At 46.4% G+C, this 22,869-nt stretch overlaps 1 protein-coding gene across 3 annotated transcripts in view; it reads left to right on the forward strand.

The window, feature by feature from the left end:
• The window catches only part of LOC6553158 (A disintegrin and metalloproteinase with thrombospondin motifs 9), a 34,366-nt gene that overhangs the window by 8,532 nt on the left and 2,965 nt on the right, over positions 1-22,869 (forward strand). Inside the window, exons 1-12 of one of the 3 annotated variants that reach the window (XM_026975815.1) lie at positions 4,234-4,699; positions 17,874-18,270; positions 18,359-18,666; positions 18,811-19,343; positions 19,416-19,565; positions 19,641-19,799; positions 19,862-20,442; positions 20,518-20,688; positions 20,780-20,917; positions 21,994-22,217; positions 22,276-22,556; positions 22,619-22,820. In XM_026975815.1, coding sequence (XP_026831616.1) covers positions 4,607-4,699; positions 17,874-18,270; positions 18,359-18,666; positions 18,811-19,343; positions 19,416-19,565; positions 19,641-19,799; positions 19,862-20,442; positions 20,518-20,688; positions 20,780-20,917; positions 21,994-22,217; positions 22,276-22,556; positions 22,619-22,820 — 3,237 coding nt within the window. In that variant the 5' untranslated portion in view covers positions 4,234-4,606. Of the gene's footprint in view, positions 1-4,233; positions 4,700-6,839; positions 6,916-17,873; positions 18,271-18,358; positions 18,667-18,810; positions 19,344-19,415; positions 19,566-19,640; positions 19,800-19,861; positions 20,443-20,517; positions 20,689-20,779; positions 20,918-21,993; positions 22,218-22,275; positions 22,557-22,618; positions 22,821-22,869 lie in introns of those variants that run through there. The other 2 variants (XM_026975816.1, XM_001980030.3) reach the window with 2 other exon arrangements.

Genomic DNA, 22,869 nt, shown 5'->3' on the forward strand with positions numbered 1-22,869 from the left:
AACAGAGTTGGAAGGCGAAAGTCGGCGGCTGTTGCAATGAGCAGCTGAATGGATCGATGGTTATCCTCGAAGTGATCTACACGTATGATAAATGCAATATAAATAATGTGGTGAGGCCTCTGTTTCTAAATATATTTGCATGTGTAGAATTGCTTTTCAGAGCGATTCCTACATTCAAATTTTATTGAAACGTTATGGGTACTGCAATGTGCCATGCCATCTTCCATATTGAATGCCTATTACTTTCAGTTTGAAGTACCAGGTAGCGAATAGTCGATACCGGAGTTGGAGCTCCATCTTGTTTGGCAATATTGAGGCGTGCGTGAAGAATTCGAGGCGTGGGAACTCCGTGGCAGGCTGGGGTTCTCGATTCACAATTCGCAATATGCCATCCGCAGTTCTGAATGAACGTGGCCGTAAGCTGGCGTTGCTCTTTAGCGCCAAAAACCGAGGTTGTTTGCCCGGCTTTTGGCCCCAGGGCCCAGGGCGCCTGGCCGTGTTTATGGGCTCACTGACAATCAGACAACTAAACTCAATTATGACCTAATGAAATCGGCAATTGGGGAAAAAGAGACAACGCCCCGCTGAACTCGCGCAGAAACAGAATTAATTATTGTTAACCGTAACAGTTTTTGTTTGTAAACCTGCCAGGCATGTGTCAAGGAAATTGGGTCAAAAATCGCTGGCCAGGGCACCAGAATCGCAATGTCCGCAAAAAACCAAAAAAAATAATAATGCGAGAAAACGAGGAAACTTGTTTGGAACGGAGAAACTGAGTGAAAAGACTTGGGGCTGTTTGGATACAGGGTATACTCGTACAACACTATCCACCCACAAATGAACTCTTGTTCAATTTGTCATGCCGAGCGTGACAATCGAATAGGCAATCAATCGATCGCTTGGCCAACGGCCCTGCTAAGTAGATTGATGGCAGAGCTAAGCCAAATTAGAAAAATTAGAATAAGAACGTGGTAGCCCGGCTGGAATCGTTGGGGGTCATAAATAGCCGCGGTTAATGAACGCCGCTTAACGCCAGACAATGCAAAGCGGCAAACAAATGTCAGCCAGTTGAATACATTTGTATGGATACAACGATACAACGATCCATTGATTTCGTTGATTTCGTTGATTTCGTTGATTTCGCAATCCACGGCTCTGCAAATCGATCGATCGATCGAATGATACGATCGCGCTATTGGTGGGGCCTTACAATCCGGTCTTCGAGCAGATGTGCGTCGTCGAGAGCTCTGCACACACACCGTGTGGCACACCTTCTGATCAAGAGTGGCCAGGCGACGCTGGTGAGGATCGGGCCAACTATATAGTTGCTTGTGAAACTTGGCTCTACCCACTAAGAAAACATCGTCTGTGACTAAGTTCGAGTATGTGGGTCTGTTTGCTGAACAAGAGCATGTGTGCACTCACCGCCTCGCCTTTCAAGTACATCAACCTCGAGTGGATCTCGCCGGCTTGCCAAATAGAATACTCTTGTGCCCCCAGCCGAACTGAGTAATTACTATTACGAGTATTCATAAATATTAATTCGCCTCTAAAATGCCTTATTCGATTGGGTCACAGTGAAACAAAGCCTTCGACTGCACTGGTTAGCCCACTTGCCAGTCAAGCTACCAAATTGGTAGAAAAGACGATTCGAATCGATGGACAGATAAAGCCGAAGTGGTTCCATTTGCCAAATTTGCATCAAGATCTCCGCGGTCGCTCCTTTTCCGTGCTAAACTGCGTGCAATTAAAATTAAAGCAATTAAATTTAAGTTTGTCTGCGCCATTAATAATACATTTTGGTGGAGTTTCCAAAAATCGTTTCCTCATTTGTCGCCGAGGTCGTAGTTTCCGGAAGCCTTCAAGCACCCTGCCCTTTTACAGAGTGTTCACGAATGTGAATCTCTTCTTACGCCAGCCCAAAAATTTCGTGAGGGAAACCAGCTGCTCCCCATAATTAGCGGACTCTAGACTTGGCCAATCGAGTTTGGTTCTTGTAAACATGTCAAAGTGAAAACAAACTAATTGCCTGAGCACATCCGACAGCTGCGCGAATCTGTATCTGTACTTAAATCTCATTCGATTTGCTTACATATAGTTTATATGTAATAAGTTCGACGGGGCGGATCCGGACTACAAGGCCACGAGATTGGATGACCAAACTCTCATAATTTGAATGTCAAGAGCGTTAGGCGCTGACTACTTGAACAGATGCTGCCAAGAATTTAGATCAAATTTAGGAGGACGGGGCATTAATTTTGATGGCTTCTAATTGTCAGAAATAACAACGGCCTTTTAATGGAGTCCACAGATCTCGCATCTATTGAATACCGAGAATTTCGGCATATCATCCGCGCCACTGGAGCTGTTAGATGATTCTTGTAAAACCCCTTGCTCGCCGGAACGGACACAGATACAAATAACAATGGCAATTTCAACACATTTTGATGAGAACTGTCAAAAAATTAAGAAATTCCAGCAGTCCAGCACTCGAGCAGTCCAGTGGCCATCAGCGCCATCGAAGTTCCAGTCTTGTTGCCGTCCGCTCGCCTAGTTAATGAATATAATCTCTTTTGATGGATTGAACAGTCGCCCCACAAGCCTAATGCCCAATGCCCAATGCCCAAAAGCCCAACCTGACCAGGCCCAAAACCAAAACCAAAACCAAAAACCCAAACCCAAAGCCGAAAGCCTCAAAACGCGACTTTCAATGGCCAACTGGCAACTGACAACTGCCATCGCCATGAACTTGGCTCAGTTGTGTCTCTTTTCCCATTTTTTTCCCAGTTCAACTCATTGTCTTTGTTGTGGGGCCTTTTTTTGTTTCTCGTGCGTAATAATATAATACGAAATATTTATTAATTTTTATGGTTTATATTTTGTTAATTTCTTTTCCACCGGTAATCATCAGCAGCTTTTCGCAGCTGCTCAAATTTGCGAGATAAGTAAGCGCCCACTTGCGTATACCCTACACTTTTTATTATGCCCTGCCATTAAGCGCAATCAGTTTAACTGCTCGATCATCTTGGCTTAATTAGCTCAGCCAAAGATTGTCATTTTCGGCTATCAACGATTAGGCAACTGGGCAGTTTGAATAATTTGGCATTTAGAGTGGACCTTATCTGATCCTTTCGCTGGCTAATAAAATATTTAAAAACAAGATAAAATGCAGTCGAGTTTCCGACTATCAGATACCCCTTACTCAGCTAGTGGAAGTGCAAGCCAGAACTTTCAACATTTTCTGGAATATAGATAGAAACTAGGGAAGAAGTAGTAATAAAATGAAAAGAAAAACTTAAAAATTTTGTAAAAGTGTGGGCGTGATAGTTACTCTACGAGCAACGGGTATACAAATTCCTAAGCTCTTTGCATTCGTATAGCCACACAGTTCCGGTACAGAAGTTTTTGCCAGGGCACTTGCCAGACTCAATTAACTTAGATCTTATCGAACAGCGTGCTCTCTCAGTGAATCCGCCTTATCGATGGGTTCTGGAAAACCAGTTTCGCCCTCTCGAGTATTCCTAACCTTTTGCTGGCCCTCTGGCTGCCAAAAACTTTGTGGCTGTCGCTTCGCATTTGCTTTGTGGGCGCAAACGCAGACTTAATGAAGCGTTAATAAGTACCCAAACAGGCCCTTCAGGCCATCCAGAGCCAGAAAAGGGTCTTAAATACCCCATATCGACAATGGCTGTTGGTTCCCAACTCTCTGGGGTCTCTGACGTTTGCATATCCCAAGATACTCGTACTTGCTTTGGTGGACCCGTGTAGAATGTGGGGTATACAAACAGCAGGCCTATTGCCATGCCATGCTGAGCTCGGGAATTCATAAGTCCATCCATCCAGTGTTCTCATTAGTGTTTGTACAGTTGTTGTAATTAAGAGCGGCGAGTGCTGTTTTCATTTGTATATTCTTGCTAAGGCACAAAACTTCTTCAATCAGACGCCACGGACCACGTAATTATTTCAGCCCATTTTTCATTAAAATGTAATAATTCATTAGGGTATTATAAACAATGTACGCGACCATCTGAGTCGAATCGAATACTGCAGATGAGGCGACAGCGCCCTTACTGTTTCCCCTTGCTGCTGCTGCGGCTGCTGCGGATCTTGCTGCTGCTGCGGCTGCTGCTGCGGCTGCTGCTGCGGCTGCTGCTGCGGCTGCTGCTGCTCTTGTTGTTCTCGCTGGAGCAGCAGCTGTCGCCGCGGCACAAAACCAGCATCTGCGCCATCCGCCTGCCACCAACAAAAGTGATCTTTCAGTCGCTCGCGTGACGCAGAGCCGATCATATTTGCCTGCTCCTCCTACGCAAAAAACCAAGAAGAAAACCACTGGCACTGTGGCTTGTACCACATGCACCCACACAGCAAACAGGCTGTCTGCAGAGCAAGGACCTCCTGATTTGTGGCGGGGCTTGGCAGCTTAAACGCCTTACAAATTGCAGTTTAGTGAACCCATGATCGCGAGTTGCATTGTGATTGCAGAATGGAGTTGCGCCTGCGCGACATTTCAGTGCTGAATCGGTGGTCACTGAGTGCGGGAAAGGCAGCACAGTGAAAACTCCTACGGACGGAGGGACAGTGAAACAGTGTGAAACAATCAGAGACGATGTACAACAAGATGGTGATTTCCAGTGGGGATTTTCCCCAAGGAAAACAGCTGAAGGCAACGCCACCGACGCCTTTCATCGAGATCATTAAGGTAGGAGGCAAAAGGCCTGGTACAAGTAAGTCCCCGCATGGTTGTCATAAATTTACTTCTTGGCTGACTCTCTATTATTTTTAATAGTGGCCATTGGCCAAGTGGCGACCTCAATTGGTGGCCCATAAAATTGCCTGCCACAATGTCTTAATTTTAAAGCTAAAGTTGCTAGGGAATTTATGCACTCTTTTACGGGCAGCATAGAGTTATTGCCTTGTTTTCAACTTCTGCCAGTGGTTGCAGCAATAAAATGTACTTTAAGTGCCTAATTATGATTTGATATGCTGCTAATTGGGAAATCATAACAAAAACCCACATTTAAGAGCTTTTTTATTGGGGCATTCTAATACTAATTCCCAATTAGTGGGCTAGCATCTCAGATCATCGACCAAAACAATCGCACAGCCTTAGAGGTGCAATAAGACAAGCAACTCAAAGCAGCCGACTGGTGAAGTCTTCGCTGGCAGAGCCAGTTTCGCAAAGTCAAACATCTTTGCTCTCAAATATACGTATATACATATATCGAATTAATGTCACCGATTCAGGGACAATACCATAAATTAGAGTTAATTTGAGTGCAAATAACCCAATGGAAGCTAGCGAAACCGCTTGCATAACAAATTGCATACTTCCTGGAAGACCAGTGGTCCGAGCTCAACCCTCGAGATCAACGCACCCACATGTCGGATGGATCTGAGAATTGTAGCCTTATGTCACAGATCGCGGGCGAGGCACGAGCGTACATGACTCGGAGGCATGTGGCAATTAGAGCCAGAAAGCGGAACAACAGCCACCAGCCACCAGCCACCAGCCAAGCAGGCGATGGCAATTTTTTGAGAAAAGTCCCCGAAATTTGTCAGGGGCGTAGCGATTTCAGTTGGTCATAAATTCGCACGAATAGGGCAGGGCTGCGGTGCGGTGCGAACTTAACGAGCCAAGACGAGATGGTCTCCGAGATAGACACTCCCCAATCGGATCCCAATCCAGAGCCACGCCGCACTTGGGGATCCCGATCCCAGACGAGCAATTAGTTTGGCGGCCATCAATTGAAACAACAAACTTTTCCACTTTTCCGCTTTTCCGCTTTTCTGGCGGCTCCGAGGTTCAAGTGCAGGGCGATGGCCACTGGGCGCCAGAATTGCTGAGATTCTTCCTCTTGAAAGTGAGATATTTTCGTAATGGGCGTCGCATTTATCAGATTGTCAAAATCCGTTGCAGATGGTTGCAATCGAGCACTGCGATATTATTAGTAGTTGGCCCAGTGCAGCCTGCCAAAAAATGGGAAGTGCGATAACTTTGCATAGCCGAAGCTCACATATCCTTGCATTTGAGGCTATGTCGAGCATTTATGAAATTTTCTTTAGTAGCAAAAAAGGATTTTATTTGAAATTGTATTGCTAACCCTGTAACAAAAGTTAAGGTTTATGGAAGCTAACATTTTGCTACTGCTTTCACTCCATAAGTTTTCAAATCGTTCCTATGGAAGGTACATATAAATTTCTTATTCGAAACGGTGCATACATTAAGGGGTCATGGAGCGAACTAACCATAAATTCCCGATTTTTCCTGCATTCGTACGGCACACTACATTTATAAAACCGCCGCAAGGGTATGGAAATAGTCAAATACGAAATAGAAAGCATATTAGAGAACTTATGTGCGTCGTGCGAACACGTATAAAATGCTATTCTAAAATTATTTGCGAGAGAAAGAACTTTCGGCTAGAGGTGGGTGCGTGAATCTCTGGATTCCTCGGCGAAGAAAGCTCTACATTTTCACGCAAAAGTGGTCCGACATCCCACACCCACAGCCACAGCCACCCGAGTTACCTGCTCTCAGTCTTTATGGTTTGTTTGGGCCAAGCGCTGTGGAGCAGGAAAATGAGAACAGAACAGAAAGGAACACATTTTGTATAGTTCGGGAAAACGTTTTCTCAGTCTTGTCCCGAACTTCTAGCCAATATCTGCACAACTGCTGGCGGCGATCGCGGAATTTCATATATGCCGAAAACTTTGCGAAATATACAGATATCATAATTCAAGTGGGCTAAATAATATCGAAATAAATAGATTCCTTGCAGTTGTGCAGCGGAAGTGCAAAAATAGAAATATAAAATTGAACAAGGTTATTGTGGAATATGTCATATATTATTGTTCGAAAAACTACGAATTTTTAAAGATTTCTTCTGCCGCTATCTTCGAGCTATCCACATAAAGGTATTTTGTATAACATTTTGAAAAGGCTTAACAAATAAAAATGTATGTGACCATCACTCCTGAAAAATTACCAAACTAGGACTTTATTTTCAATGTTTATTTTACAAATCTAAGCATCACTAGATTTTAAATAACATTAACTTGTAAGCAGGAAATTAATATTAACACTAGATATTAATATCCACATTTCTTTCAACGGCAGGAAAATGCCAACATTTTCGGCCTATCTTTTCATGCTTCAGAACAAAAAAATTTTGGCATTTTGCTTACATACAGTGGCTACTAAAATTAATGTTCGAATTCTTGAGCGTAAATATTTTTACAAAAAAAAAGCCGACAGCATATAAGAAATTGGTTTTAAATAGACATTTTACACGGTGAATAGAATCGAATTGAAATTGAAGCAATGTTTATGCCAGACTTTCACACATTTCAGCGCCACTGCAAAAATAAAATCAAATCGAAATACAATAAAAATCGAAAATTAAGTAAACACGCCCTTTACTAAAAATAGTTAAAGCGAGCGAATTTCTGCCTCTGTAGGATGTTGGATGGCCAAAAGAAGAAGGCCAAAATGGATTTGTTAACTTTTTTGCAAGCATTCACGTAAGCAAACAAAACAGAAGAGAAATATGCGTAAGGAAAATGCGGGGAAAATAAACAAAAAACGCAAGAACTGTGCTAAAAAAAATTTAGACAAATGATGAGTGCGAGAGGCTTTGAGCTTAGATTTATGGCAAAATAAAATTTCCAATAGAAAAGTCGAAAAAAATTTGGGAAATGCATGGCATGGAAACGAAGGCAATCGAGGACGCCGATGCCGGGTGCCAAAAATAGCGCAGTCGGGTTTTTTCTGAATTAGCCATTTATTTTTTATGTTTATTTTACCATTTTGTGTACTTTCTTTTTCTTTCCCGTTCCCGTTCCCGTTCCGTTGTCCGTTGTGTGTATTTTTGCAAGTAGACAGAAGCGTGTCAGAATTTTGATTTATGTATTTATTTGAAATGAACTCTTGTGTGCAGCGAATCGAACGGCCATAAAAACCATGATGTAATGTGTGGCCAGAAACAACAGCGAGGAAACAATAAAATGGCTTAATTAACCTACCAAAAAAGCAAGGAACCAAGCAAAAGGCGGCATCTAAATGTTGAACAAAAATGCAATTAAAAACTGTGATATATGCAAGGCATAAACAAATATTATAAAAATACACCAGCAGTTTGACAATAAATAAAGCAGGCGAAAAAAGAGCCACCGGCAACAACAAGCAGCCGGCCAATAAAATATTTATAAAATACGAAAAGTAAGAGTACAAATAAATAGCAGAGAATACTTTAAAATAAAAATAATAATAGCTGTGTCACATGTGGGCCGATCCGAGTGCTTCTGTCTGGGAAATGATGTTCTTTTGGATTTATTAGCCGCGACTAGAGATCTCCGGTTTGACTTACGCATCTAGATGCTAGATTCTAGATTCTAGATTCTAGAGGCTTGTGCAAATGTATCAAGATATTTCTCAAGAATTTCTGTGCCCCCTAGTGTGACATTTTTCGGGCTTTTGGAATTAGCAGCACAGCCGGCGACGCATAAATAAATATTTTGATGACAACATATAAATGAAAACAAACCGGAGGCGTTAATTTTTTGCAAGCATTTTTGAGCCGTTAATAAATAACTGCAAATGTTCCAATGAACTGCGAGCTAATTGGTGGGTGTTAAAATGATATAAATCTGCATTAGCACAGTGCATTGCCACATGTGATAAGGAAGCAGTTTTAGGCCCCGCCATGCCATTCTGGTAACACAATGGAGTGCCAGCTGAAAAGTTGTAGCAGAAAGTGTTAATAGATACATCTCAACTGACAACTACGCGCATGCAAAACAAAAGCCGTCAAGAAAACCGGAGAAAGAAACGTGTCGGAAGTTGCACGACAGCAAACACGTTGATATTCCCACAAGTCTCGTTGAACATTAATATAACATTTGTCCGACTACTTGCTACACTTGACCTGAGTTCGTGTTTTTCTCGCCGTCTTTGTTTGGAGCGGAATTCCATGAATTATTCCTCGTTTTCGTGGGCCTCTGCTTCCGTTTATTGCAAGATCGATTAAAAGGAGATCCTCCCACTTCGACGAGCCCATCAATTTTAATTATCGAACAAATTAATCAGTCGCAACTCTCGCATCATTAAGATTAATGATGCCGGCCAAGCTGGGTGGCAGCAGCAGAAGGCACAGCAACACCAAAGCCAAATCAGCTGGCAGTACCAGCAAATATGCAAATAGCGCACTTGGCTGAACTCGAACTCGAACTCGAACTCGAACTAGAGTGTATCGCGAGCTGAAACAGTGGAGGAGAACAGAAAAGATTCAAGATCAGGCAGGGGATCGACGGCGAGCCAAATGAGCTGTGGCAAATGCGATTAGAGAGCGCCTATTAATTGCCTGTTTGATTGGAACTCAGAGGGTTTTCCCCCATCCCCACGATAATGCTCCCAATTGCCCAACACCCCAATCTCGATTCGGAACCATAAATAATGTCGCGTTTTGAAAAGTGCACTGACCCGACCAAATTTTTGATATGCTCAGACATGCAGACGTACTCACATGTACAAACTGCTTATACCCGCAAAATGTGCTCTACTCTACTCGGGCTGATTCATATGATTCATATGTCCCGTTTTGCAGTGCCTTCGCCTTTAAATGCAGTCGCGGGGGTCAGTGACGTGCCTCAAAAAGTCAGCCGTCAAATGTCGACACTACTGACGTATCTGTCAGATACAAAATGCCCGATCCTCGGTTCGCCGGCAATTTCGCAGGGATATGCAATGAATTATTTATGAAATGCAGACGAACTGCCTCCGGGACCTGAACGAACTGACAAAGAGACACAGGGAACACAAATGTAAAGATCACTGGCATTTCAATTGCCTATACATCCACTGACGAAATAAGGAAAATGTTGGCTGAAACCCATTTGATATATTCATTTTATGTCCTCATATAAAATGAATACAATTCGTGTTTTTGTTTTGCTTAGTTCAATACGTAATTAATTGCCCACATTGGAGTGATATTTCCACAGTGCAATCCGAACTCGAACTTCACATTGGACATGCACTTGGATTCATGGGCATGGACTTAGCTGGAGGGTCTGATAATGAGACGAAGTTGGCAGAATGACTGACTGAAGGAGTGGCTGCCTGACGGACTGACTGACTAACTGACTGAGTGACTGACTTACTGAAGTGAAATACGAGCACGAGCCCAGTTGCTCATGCAAATTTTCAGCGATTAAAAAGCCATAACTTACTGTATCAACGCAAAGCGTTGAGGTTAATTGACAGACAACCAGACAACCAGACAAACTCGCCCAGACACAGAAAAAGATACATATTCTCGCACAGCCAGGGATAGAGACACTACAGGCAGTGCTCTCAAATTAACACTGCACATAAAGTAAGGCAGCAAATGACAATAATTAGAATAAATGAAGGTTTCGCAAGGCTTTTCCGCATAGCTCGCGGAATGCAAGTCGCCAGACACGGAGCACATGCTCTTCGAATTTCACATCTGCTCCCTGGGCCAAAAAGGTTCCATTGAGTGGAGCTCGGCTTCGCCGGAACCGAATTTAATACAAGTCCGAACTGCTGATGGCCATTTCCAGGGAAGTACTCTGGCTTTGAATTCTTGACGTGACTCGGCGTCTGGCGAGCTTCCCACAGAGTTGCGAAGTCAGGAGGAATGCGCAGCGAACTGGGAGCATTTGGCCATTGCACGAAATCGATAAGATAGGAATCCTCTCAAGATTGATACTCTTAATTCCTTACATCTTTTTAATGCGATGATGGATGTGGCGCCATTCTGTGCGATCGGCGAAATGCACTGGGCCCCAGCTCTGGGTTTTTATATTATTTTAATGACAAGTGACAGTGACGAAGGCGCCCCCACTTTGTTTTTTAATAAGCAACGTATCTGAGTGACATTTACTGACACTGGCAAATGTGATCTTCCACATTCCAAAACAAAGGAGGACGCGTTGGCCGAGTGACTCGACTATCAGATGCCCGTTACTCAAACATTTGCTAATGAGATCTTAAATTTCATACGGACGGACAGACGGACGCTATACGGACATAGTTATCCCGACCAAGAATATACATAACTTATACTCGCAAGTCGGAAAAGTTTCGTAGCATAGCCTAGCATACTCTACGGTTTAATAATAATATGAAATTACAGAACCCAATTCGAATGGTTTGGTTCTTAAGCATAGGCATTCCATAGCATTCCTGGACTTTGGCTCCCAGTTGGCTCCCGTTATTGTACTTTGAACGAATCCCTGCCAGGCCCCCATAATTCTCAGTGGGCATATAAAATAATTAATGAATGCTCACCTGGGGCATGTTTTCTTTTGCCCGCCGCAAGCTCTTAATTGCCAGAGTGAATTTTCCAACTCATAATTTCGCGGTTCTGGCATACCTATTGGCCATTTTCTTTTTCAATGAGTAAATGAGTCAGACCATGACCATTTACCTGTGAGTAACCTTAAGCATTCAGGTCTGCGTGTGTGGCGAAGGAAAACCACACAAACGTCTGACTATTTTCGTTTAATTACCCCAAATATTTCACTCATCATAACCGCGAACGTTTAAAAATAGATGTATTGCCATCTATTGACTTGATGAATTAAAATAGCCCTGGCTAATGACTCAAGTCGGTTCGATTAATGGATGTGCACTAGTCCATCCCGCATGCACCTCACGTGAGCCTCTACCAGTGGTGTAGATGGATTCCCTTTTCGGAGCACGAGGCCATTATTCCCCAGCGGTCAGTCCACCGGCGCCCCTGGAAGTGCAATTCATCAATCTACTCGTTTGGCATTCAATTGGTATTTCTGATCGATTCAACGGTCGACTGTGGGCTGCCATTCAAAATAAACGACTGCGGCTGTAATTTGCCAGCGCATTCTGGATGTCAAGGCGGGGAAGACCCATCCAATATCCAATCAAACTAACGATCGCGTCAACACAATGTTTACACGATGAACATGATGATATTCATCGGCGTTGTGGACAAGGATGAGTTTGTCGTGGGCTGGGTGCTCAATTGAGATGTCAGACTGAGACTCGTTACTCAAGTGCATAATCAGAAGCAATTAAAAGCTGCACTGCCAATGCCAAGCACAACAAGATGCATAAGAGCCTCTGCCAAACAAAAGCAAACAACACAGTGCTGGCGTTTCAAGTTTATTCGCATTTCCCTCAAACACCACGAACAGTGGACTACGGTTGCCTTCTGCTTACATTTTATCTGCCGCCCGATTGTTTGTTTGCTTTTTAGGATAACATATGGTCAGGCGGCTCGCCAAGGTGGTATATCAATCATATATTATATGCGTTTGTGTATCGGATACATCATCCAAGTGCTGCATACACAACGGCGCTCCCCGAGGCAAAAGTGCATCACGTATTCCTCTGCTCCTTGTGATACCTCAGAGCTTTGAAGTGTTTATGAGATGCCCAACAATGAAAACATTGCCGTGTCATTGACTCTGCTGGTCTCCGAACACAAGGACGGCACGCTGGAGCGCTCAGATTCAGTTTCAGACGCTCGGCGGATACGGCAAGATCGGTACCCGTTAGCCCAAGTGAAATAGGAACCTTTACTAAGTTCGGGAGGAAGCAAAATTCTCGCATTTCTGGCATACCTGCTGCCAATCGCATTTGTTTAGACTCAGCACGGCGATTATTTAACTCAATGGAGCTTTTAATGTGCAACCTGAGAGAACCACATAAAAAATAAACAACGGGCACGATTGCTGTTCCGCCCTGCCCTGCCCTCCGTGCCCTGCAATCAACTCACATTCCACCGGTTGCTAGGCCATTTAGGCATATCCACACCTTGTTGCTCGAAGGGGCCATCTGTTCTGTGCCACCACCCACCACCCACCACACACCAGCCACATCTTCCACCGGTTTCGCAGAAGAGCGCCTGCCTTTGAAGTGGCCAGTCGAGGAAATTCGGCTAATTTACAGCGTTTTTAAAATCATTGCCTCGAATTTGAATTCAAACGGCTGCTCTCGGCTGGGGGCTCACGCCCCCATAAAAAAAGGGAAGGGAAAGGAAAACGAAACCGCTTTTAATTGTCAAGTGATTGGGGCTCGGATATGGGAAGGTGTGCCAGGTGCAGAGCCTGTTTCCCACTCCTCGCAGCGGGCACTTCATCTCGGGCTGTCCAAATAAACACGCATACACTTTGTAAGCGCCGAGGAGAGCAAATAAATATTTGTAAATTATACGTTTCTGGCTGCGTGGGCAACACGCCGCAGATACATAAATAAATCGGGTGTGAGAATCTGTAAGGCTGCATGCACTACGCCCAGCCAAGGCTCAAGTCAGGAAATGAACACAACGAGTTTGCGAGCCCGAATTCGAGAATTAATGGAAAACATGGAAATGCAGAAAACGCATTAATTTATCAGCTAATTGCGGACAAGCCTGCTGCAGCGCACAACAAATTGCCAACTGTTCGCACATGGCACATTGCTCATACGCAGTGTGTGCCCATAGAGCAGCATTGGCTTGTCTGCGCCTTTGTATCGCACGCCACTCGCAAAAGTGTGCCAAATAAATCAAAAGCATGACCATTAGGCCGGGTATTAAACAAAACCCAAGTAAACAAACAGAACGGGCCTTAATCGCATGACAAAACAAACCCCAATTCCAATGGTCAGGTTGCAACTTAATGGGCAGTTAAATCTTTACGATGCTTTGGGACAAGTGCACCAAAACTGGCTGCACCAACTGAGTCATCCACGCAGCCCATGCTCCCATGTTCCCACGTTCCAAAACAAACAAACCGAAGTTGCAAAATGCCGCATATAGATGAATGCTATTATTTTAGCTAATCTCTTGGCTCGCCTGCCCAAGTTTTTCCCCTGCTTCTTTTTTGTGCGAATTTTATGGAACGAAAGCTAAACAAAGCTGATTATTTTATAGTTTTGAATCAATCGAAACGGGCGAAAACACATAAATATATGTACCAGTATATACACCCAGCGATTTCAAGGTTAGCCCGGCAGCAACTGATTTGTGTGGTAGCGCCATGTGCTCCTCCAGCAACATAGGCGGCCGGCGAAGGCATTAAACAAGCGGACCAGCCCGTCCAGCCCGTCCTGCCCTCCGAGTCCCCGGATCTCCCGATCTCCTGACCTCCCCGGAAAACATATCCACACACTTCAGACGGCCCAAAGAAACACATGGGAAAAACGGGCGTTGTCCAGCCAGCCAGCCAGCCAGCCAGCCAGCCAGCCAGCCAGCCAGCCAGCCAGTCAGGCGACCAAAAAAATAAGGAGAAAATGGCCAGACGGCTGGCAGTCCAGCCAAATGGAAGGCATAGAAGTCGGTCTAATGCATTTTGTAGCCCATTTTCAATTAAAAATTTAGCACATTTCTCGTTTTTGGCCAAGGTTAATTGATTGAATTAGCGATGATGGCTTTCAATTGTGAATTTGAAGTTGCACGAGTATATGCACTTCGGCCAAAGGCTGATTTCAATTTAGATATCCGAATGCATGGAAATGCATTTCCATGAACTATCACGTCTATGCCGTCATATACGGATTTGAATTTGGATTGCGATTTGGATATGGATGTGGATGTGGATTTGGATTTGCCTGCGGTCATGGATCTAACTGGGCGCGTGCCGGATCCACCGGATGACCAGAGTTTACCATTAAAACGGTGGAGACTCACACATTTTCCAGGGAAGCGCGCAGAAAATGATTTTATGGCCCTGTTTTTCCCCGGCTGTTCATTGGGGTTTTGTTTTCGTTTTCGTTTTGCCATTTAGCATTTCGCGAAATTCAAGGGCCATGCCGCATCCTCCTGTCTATTCGCAAAAGGAAAATGGGAAAAACATTTCCACGAAATGTTTGCTTGTAATTGAAAAATATTTACAAATGCTTTCGCCCGTCCTGACTAAACGAATTCAAAGTAATTCCTGTGTTTTCCCATAATTGCCTGACTGCGTTCGTTCTCCAGAATATTTTGAATGCCTCAGCTGCAACATTTTCCTTCAATGAATTTTCGATCCCCATTTATAGGCCACACTTTCGCTGGCCCACTCCAGTTAGTTATCAATTTGTGTTGGGCCAGATATCGGCTTAGAAATTTCCAAGTAATAAAATAGTATTTACTTAGGGGCGATTTCGATTTTGTTTGTGGCAGTCACGCATCGCGCATCGCGCATGCATAACAGCCCCATAAAGTGCACAAGTTTATTTACCATTCGCCAGCAGGCACGGTAAACACACGCGCCCCAAATTCTACAAAGTGGAAAAGTGGAAAAATACTAAGTAGGAAAGCCGCAATGCATGTTGCAAATGGCATATAAGGTCGGAATGGGCATGGGCTCAATACGTGTAATTGTGAGAGCAGCGCGAGGATGAAATTGAAATCGATCTACGTCGATGCCCATGATTTATACCCAATTCGGAGCTGCAAGCTGATAATTTGCAGTTGCCCAGCCGATATTTGTTGCCATTTGCGGTTTGCCCGAAGTGCCAATACATGCCAAAAATCGCGCATACGACCTGTTGCCCAAAAGCAGCACTGGGCGCCAGTTTAGTCGGCCAGCAGTGCCATTAAGTCATTAAATACAAATTAACAGCAAACAATTACCAGCCACAGTCACAGCCGTGTAATTAAGCATACGCCGCGTTGTCTGGCCAGACATGCCACGCATTCGTCGGCTAACACCTCCAACTCGAGCTGCTGGCTGAGGTGGCTTACACGCGGGATCCAATTCCAAGTTGTGGCCTTCACGGGGACAGACTGAACGGCGGCGAGCCGACTCCGCAGACTGTGTGTAGCCACAGAGCCACAGAGCCATGTAGCCCCACAGCCATCTAGCCATCTAGCCATCTAGCCATATAGCCATTGGCATAAGTTATGGCACACGGCGGAATATAAAGCAATCGACTGACACACAAATCGCTTGTTTGTCCATTCCGAATGCCCAGTCAAGTGTAAACCTGTTTTTTCTGGCCAAAGATGTTTCTTCGGCGGCCGACCCATCGAATTGGTCAATTAGTCAGCGTGATAATAAATGAAGCCGCGTGGAAGTGAAGCATCCGCAGAAGCGGAGAAGTCCCAGAACACAATGGAAGCCCTAAAATAAAGAACGCCACGGAAATCCATCTGCAGCAGGCTACTTAACTGAAATGAGGAGGCACGCAGGGCATCTGCATATTTATAAGGCGTGTTTATAAGAAACAAGTTAATAAGCAGCTCTCCCCATCGCATGCATAACTAAGCCAGCGAGAGATAAAGCCCAGATTGGCCGGAATGAGGCTTTAATTAAATACTTTAAGCGTATAGATATCTTTGGGGCATCGCGGCATGCGCGATTTGCATTGCAAATTGCGCACAGGCATTTAAGTATTGGATGAAATTTATGATAAGCCTCACACCATCGGAATCAGTTCCAGATTTTAGTACGCAGATTCTCCAAGCCATCTATCTTTCGCAGATGGATTCCGGCCAGCCCGGGCAACTCAATGATAAGCTGGACCATTAATCAAGTTGCTGATGAAGCTTGAAGCTCAATGAATGGTTGGGCAATAAGTACTCAAACACAAAGTTCATTATACTGAACACCCATAAGTAATTTCCAGACTGAAGAAGAACTGCGCTTAAAAGTAGGCAAATTCAGACTGGCCGGCAAACTATTTTCTAATCTAGATGACATTTAGACTAATTACTAATGATTCCGATCGTTAAAAGGCCTTTAAGTGCGGCGGCACTAAACCTAATGAGAATTTTATGGCCCAACGTTCTCAGCTATTTGCGAGCATTATTAAGTTGTAACTTTCGGTGGCGCTGTGAAAGGTCAATGGCAATTAACAATTTCAAGGACAAGTTTTACGACCCGCTTGTGCTCAGAATGTGCTGAGCTATGTCTCTTTTAAGTTTCGAGAATAGTATCCCCATTTGCGGTTTCCAATGCTCATCAGTGCGAGAACCGCAAAATAGCCGGAAATGTGATCACGATCCCCTTCCTTCCACAGCCGGAATCACACGGCACGCCAGATCGGTGTCCATCCATCGATGTGCCATATTTTGCAGATACTTTTGAGGCGACACTCATGAGCATAACGAATGTGTCGGTGGCAGCAGAGTTCACAGAGCTGCCATAAAATTGTGTAAAACAGCCCATCATTTAGCGGCATTCATTTGCTAATTTCGCAGGGGAATCTTAATTTATTTGCGCTGATGTATGAATTGGCCGAAACAATTTCGGCGGAGGTGCAAGCAAAGAGCTCTCACATAAAATTACAAATTAGAGGTATTTAAAATTGTTTGCGCCGGCTGACTGGTTGGATGGATGGTGGGGGGCACTGAATCTTTTTATGCGCATTTTTTCGGCATCGCCTCGCTTTTGTTTTATCTCTCGAGCGCAAATTGCCGCTGGCACACTTTACACCTTCGCGTTTGGGCACTTATTTTAAACAAAATGTGCAAAAATTCGCGCTGCGAGGAAGTCTTTTCAACAGCTTCTCCTATCAGCTGCTCTCTATCTGGTCTGGCTGCAGCCAAAGGCCACCGCCGCCGGGCAAGCTCCTCCTCCGCCTCTCCGTTTCCTCTGCATCGGAGCATCGCACAGGTGGTCAAGGTATCTACAAGCATATGCCGGCGGCAGTCCATCAATAATTCTTTCAAAAGTCAATCACTCACTTGGTTTGGAGAGCACGGAACGTGCCCAAGCACTTATCTGGTCGGCTTTTCAACTTTTCAGCTTTTCAGCTTTTCACCTTTCCAGCCGCCAACTAATCGAAATCCGCACCCAAGGTGTGAGAGAATGCCGGACAGTCCGGCCTATCTGCCAGCGGGAGCCCATAATCTGCGGAGCAAACGATGAGCTAACCGGATCCCCTTCTTCTCCATCCATTCCAGCTCGAGGTGAAGAAGAGGTGTGAATGGTGGTTCCACAAGTACCTACAAAAGATGTCCACCCACTGGCGGCAGAACGCCTGCCTGTATGCCTGCTGCATCGCCTTTCTGCTGGGCATGTTCATCATGTACCACGTCGCCATGCGAAGTACCCATAAGGGCCAGGAGGAGCACCCGCTATCCATCAGTCCACCACCTGCGCCGCCAGCCACGCTCCACCCCAGTAGGCTGGATAACGACACCGCGACGGACTACGGACCACCCGATGGCCTGGAGGATCTGGACGCGGAGGAGCACAGCGTCTTGGTGACGCCCACCAAGGTCTACAACTACAGTCTGAGCGAGGCTGATCTGATCTACGAGTCGAAGCGAAACAGCGACATCAGCAGTTTTCTAAAAGGTAGGATCCAGTCCCCTAGCTTTCATTACTTCTACAGAGGAGGAATCTATAAAAATCGACCATTTGTATGCATGCCATCCCCATATAGAGTCCCCATCGGCCTTCAGCATGACGGGAACGTACCGCAACATGTCCAATGAGATCTGGGACCCGCATCCGCAGTACAACCTCAATGTGTTCGGTCGCCAGCTGCATTTGGTGCTGCGGCAGGACGCCTCGTTCGTCCACAACCACTCGATGCCCCGCATCCGGATACTGAAGGAGGGGGAGGAGAACCCGGGACCGGAGACGGCGACGGATACGGAGGCGGAGCAGCGGCACCTGGGCTGCTTCTACTCCGGCTACGTCGAGGACGACCCGCACTCGATAGTCTCCGTCTCGCTGTGCGGCGGCATGGTAAGGCCATCAAGTGTCTGCGACTGACCTTCGCTCAGATTCAGATTCCATCCATTTGCATCGCATTTACATATCGCAAATTATGCTTATCAATATGCCGCCGAATATGACCACTAATAAGCGTTTCCCCGCTCTCGGCTCCAGACTGGTTATATCAAAACGAGTTTCGGCGCGCTGCTCATTGAGCCGGTGAACCGGACCAGCAGCGATGAGGTGCTCCACCGGGTCTTTCGGAAATCGCAGCGCAACGCCAGACACGCTGTCTCCAAGCTCGAGCTGGGCCTGGACGCCTTCATGAGCGAGCTGGAGCAGGTGGAGCAGGAGGAGCAGAGGCGGGAGCAGAAGTCCAAGAGCCGCAAACTGAACCGAAAGAAGCGACACTACGCAGAGGTGGACAACCAGGTGTACACCTTGGAGGTGCTCATTGCCGTGGACAACAGCATGAAGCAGTTCCACGGCGACGACCTGCAGCCCTACATTCTCATCCTCATGTCGATCGTGTCCAGCATCTTCGCGGACGCCAGCATAGGTAACTCCATTCGCATTTTGCTGGTGCGACTGATCAGCCTGCCGAACATCAACGACCAGACGCATTCCAGCAACGAAATGCTGAAGCACTTCTGCCAGTTCATCAACCAGTCCGGATACGAAAGGGACACAGCCATGCTGATCACACGGTGAGTGGAGATCTAGTGGGGATCACACCTTCTAATAATTCATCTAATGGTATGATTCCCTCTGGACAATAGCGAACCCATCTGCGGCAGCGTGCCGGGCAAGATTTGCCACATGCTGGGCTTGGCCGAGCTGGGCACCGTCTGCAGCTCCAGTTCCTGCTCCATTGTCCAGGACACCGGACTGCCCACCGCCTTCACCATGGCCCACGAGCTGGGGCACATGTGAGTTATCAAATTGAGGAAGTGTTGACCACCTGGCTGATCAATGGCCCATGCCCTGTTTTCAATGTATTCCAGCTTGAACATGAACCACGACGACGACGACAAGTGCATGCCCTATGTCACCAGGCAGAACAACAACAAGGTGCTCCACATCATGTCCAGCGTAATGGGCATCCACATGCATCCGTGGTCGTGGTCCCGGTGCTCCCGCCACTTTGTCTCCGACTTTCTCGAGTAAGTTTTCCGCCCGTCGCGTGTTTATCAGATTTCCAATTTATCGCCTCTGTACGCCTTAGGAAAACCGACAAGTCCTGCCTGGAGACCTCCGTGGGTGGACACATTCCCTACGGCTCCGAACGGCTGCCCGGGGAGATCTACTCCCTGGACGCCCAGTGCCAGCTGAGTTTCGGCAATGACTTTGGCTACTGCCACACGGACGAGGAGTGCAAGCGGTTGTGGTGCAACCGCACTTCCGGAAACTCCAATGAGCAGTGCGCATCCAGCAATCTGCCGTGGGCCGACGGAACGCCCTGCGGCACCAGCGGCCACTGGTGTCAGCGGGGCAGGTGTGTGTCCAACATGCTCGGATACGGACTGCAGGTGAACGGTGGATGGGGACCCTGGACGCCCTTCACGCCCTGCAGTCTCACCTGTGGTGGCGGCGTGCAGGAATCGCGGCGCGAGTGCAACCAACCGGTGCCGGAGAACGGTGGCAAGTACTGCACGGGGAGCCGAAAGAAGTACCGCTCGTGCAACACCCACCAGTGTCCACCCGGCAGCATGGATCCGCGCGAGCAGCAGTGCTATGCGATGAACGGACGGGACTTGAACATTCCGGGCGTGAGCCCAGCCACCAAGTGGGTGCCCAAATACGAAAGTGAGTATGGGAGACAGCCATGTGAAGACCATTAGGGGGAACCCCAGGCTAACCAACCCCTTTCTCGACCCGCAGAGGATGCGTGCAAGCTCTTCTGCCGCATGGACATGCAGATCACCTACTTCTTGCTCAACAGCATGGTCACCGACGGCACCTCCTGTGCGGTGGACAGCTTCGACAAGTGCGTCAACGGCATCTGCCGGCCGGCGGGATGCGACAACGAGCTCAACTCGATTGCCAAGCTGGGTAAAGAGACTCATCCCAGCACCCATCGCATGGATGAAATGAATCACCTCCCAAGATCATAATTAATCGATTTCCGCTACGCTCTTTGCAGACAAGTGCGGCGTGTGCGAGGGTCGCAATGACACATGCCACGAGGTAACCGGAAACCTGCTCGTCTCCAATCTCCGGGGGCTAAATGATGGCAATGAGCCGAACAAGACACTCTACTATGTGACGCGAATACCAAAAGGTTTGCATACGCTCAGCTAACATTTCTTCAATTCATTTTTGGCTAATAGTTTCCTCAATAACTGCTAATGGTATCTGTTTGTGCCTTACGGGCCTCAGCTTAATGGCTCAAACGCTTACCTTACATACTCGTACCACACAAGTACGTGGAGCTCGCCAACTGGGGGCAGATAGTTCCCAGATAGAGTTGTCGCCGGATGATCAGGTTGCGGCGCCAGGTGAACGCACCCCACAGCATCACGTACGCCAAGATTGCACTATTTACGATTCGGGGCCTATCAACTGGGGCTGCTGCCCAGTTCAAAATTGTCCATTAACTATATTCTATATTGTGGCGCCAGCGGTAATCTTGTAAATTCTAGGCCTTGTGTATGTCGCAATGGCAATCAGCAGCGTCATCGCTGATTTCAAATTTTTGCCTTAACAACGCAAATATTTTGTGCTCACTCGGCATTGCATTCTTATCTCTGCTCCCTGTAATCTAATTTAAATTTACATGAATTTAAGGGTACTTGGGACTTCGAAGGGTATACTAGATTCGTTGAAGAGTATGTAGCAGGCAGAAGGAAGCCTTTCCGATCAGCACCAGTAGCCGAGTCGAACTGGCCATGTCCGTCAGTCCGTCCGTCTGTCCGTATGAACACCTCGATCTCAGGAAAGCCACAAAAGCTAGAATGTTGAGATTAAACACGCAGCTTCCAGAGACATAGACTCATATTTTGTTTCCAATTTCTACTGATATGCCGGAAAATGTTGAAATTTCTCGTTTGCGCTTCCACTAGCTGAGTAGCGGGTATCTGATAGTCGGTGAACTCGACTATAGCATTCTATCTGGTTTGGGGTCCGAATAGATACTGATTACCTGTTGCAAAGCATTATAATGGCATTCAAAAGTATCAATAAAGCCACTTGATGTCCTTTCTCGCATAGCGACTACTTTACATGACCTTATTAAAGCCAAATTAAATTGGCATAAGAATAATAATAGTTAATACCGTTTTGATGACCTTAAGACCTACTTGGTTTTCTATATTCAAGCTTTCGGAATATATTTCAATGAATTACGTATCATTACAGGTGCCTCCAACATTATAATCACTCAGCGGGGCTATCCCGACCAGAACTTCATAGTGCTGACCGATGACCGGGACAACGAACTTCTTAATGGCAAATTCCTGAAGACCTATCCATTGAAGTTCGTTTATGCCGGGGTCACCATGCAGTACACCGGATCCAGCAGTGTGGTGGAGCAGGTGAACACGACCTACTCGTGGAAACTGTCCCGTGATCTTATAGTACAGGTATGCCCGTTGGATCATCTACCACATGGTTAGTTGCAGTACTTATCCTCGTTTCCAGATCATTTCACTGGACGTGAGTCCGGCCAAGCGCCAGGACACTGTCCTGATGTCCTACTCCTACACCATCGACAAGCCGGCGGATTACGAGGCGGAGGTGGAGATCTACCGCTGGGAGATGCAGGCCCCGAGCAACTGCGATTCCCTCTGCGAGGGCAGGAGTCATCGCCTACCGGCCTGCATCAGCACCACCCAGGGCGTGAAGGTCGACCCACAGTTCTGTGACAAGTCCGCCATGCCCAAAATTGAGGATCGGGCTTGCAATACCGACTGCCGCCTGAAGTGAGTTAGGAATGCATTTTGCAACGTACTAAACTAAACTACATAAATCAACCTACCTGCAGTCTCACCGTGACGAGCATCTCGGAGTGCTCGGCCGCGTGTGGAGAGCTGGGCACCCGGGAGAAGACCTACACCTGCGTCCAGACATTCACGACTATGCAGCGATCCAATATCGTGGACATGTCCTATTGCAAGCTGAAGTTCGATGTGGCTTACCACGAGGAGTGCCGCGAGGGATGCTGGCTCCTATCGGAGTGGTCAACTGTGAGTTCAGCACAACATTTATTGATCGAAAAGGATCCTTCACTTACAC

The sequence above is a fragment of the Drosophila erecta genome, unplaced genomic scaffold, assembly GCF_003286155.1.
Source record: "Drosophila erecta strain 14021-0224.00,06,07 unplaced genomic scaffold, DereRS2 tig00000000-arrow-pilon, whole genome shotgun sequence".
NCBI lineage: Eukaryota > Metazoa > Arthropoda > Insecta > Diptera > Drosophilidae > Drosophila > Drosophila erecta.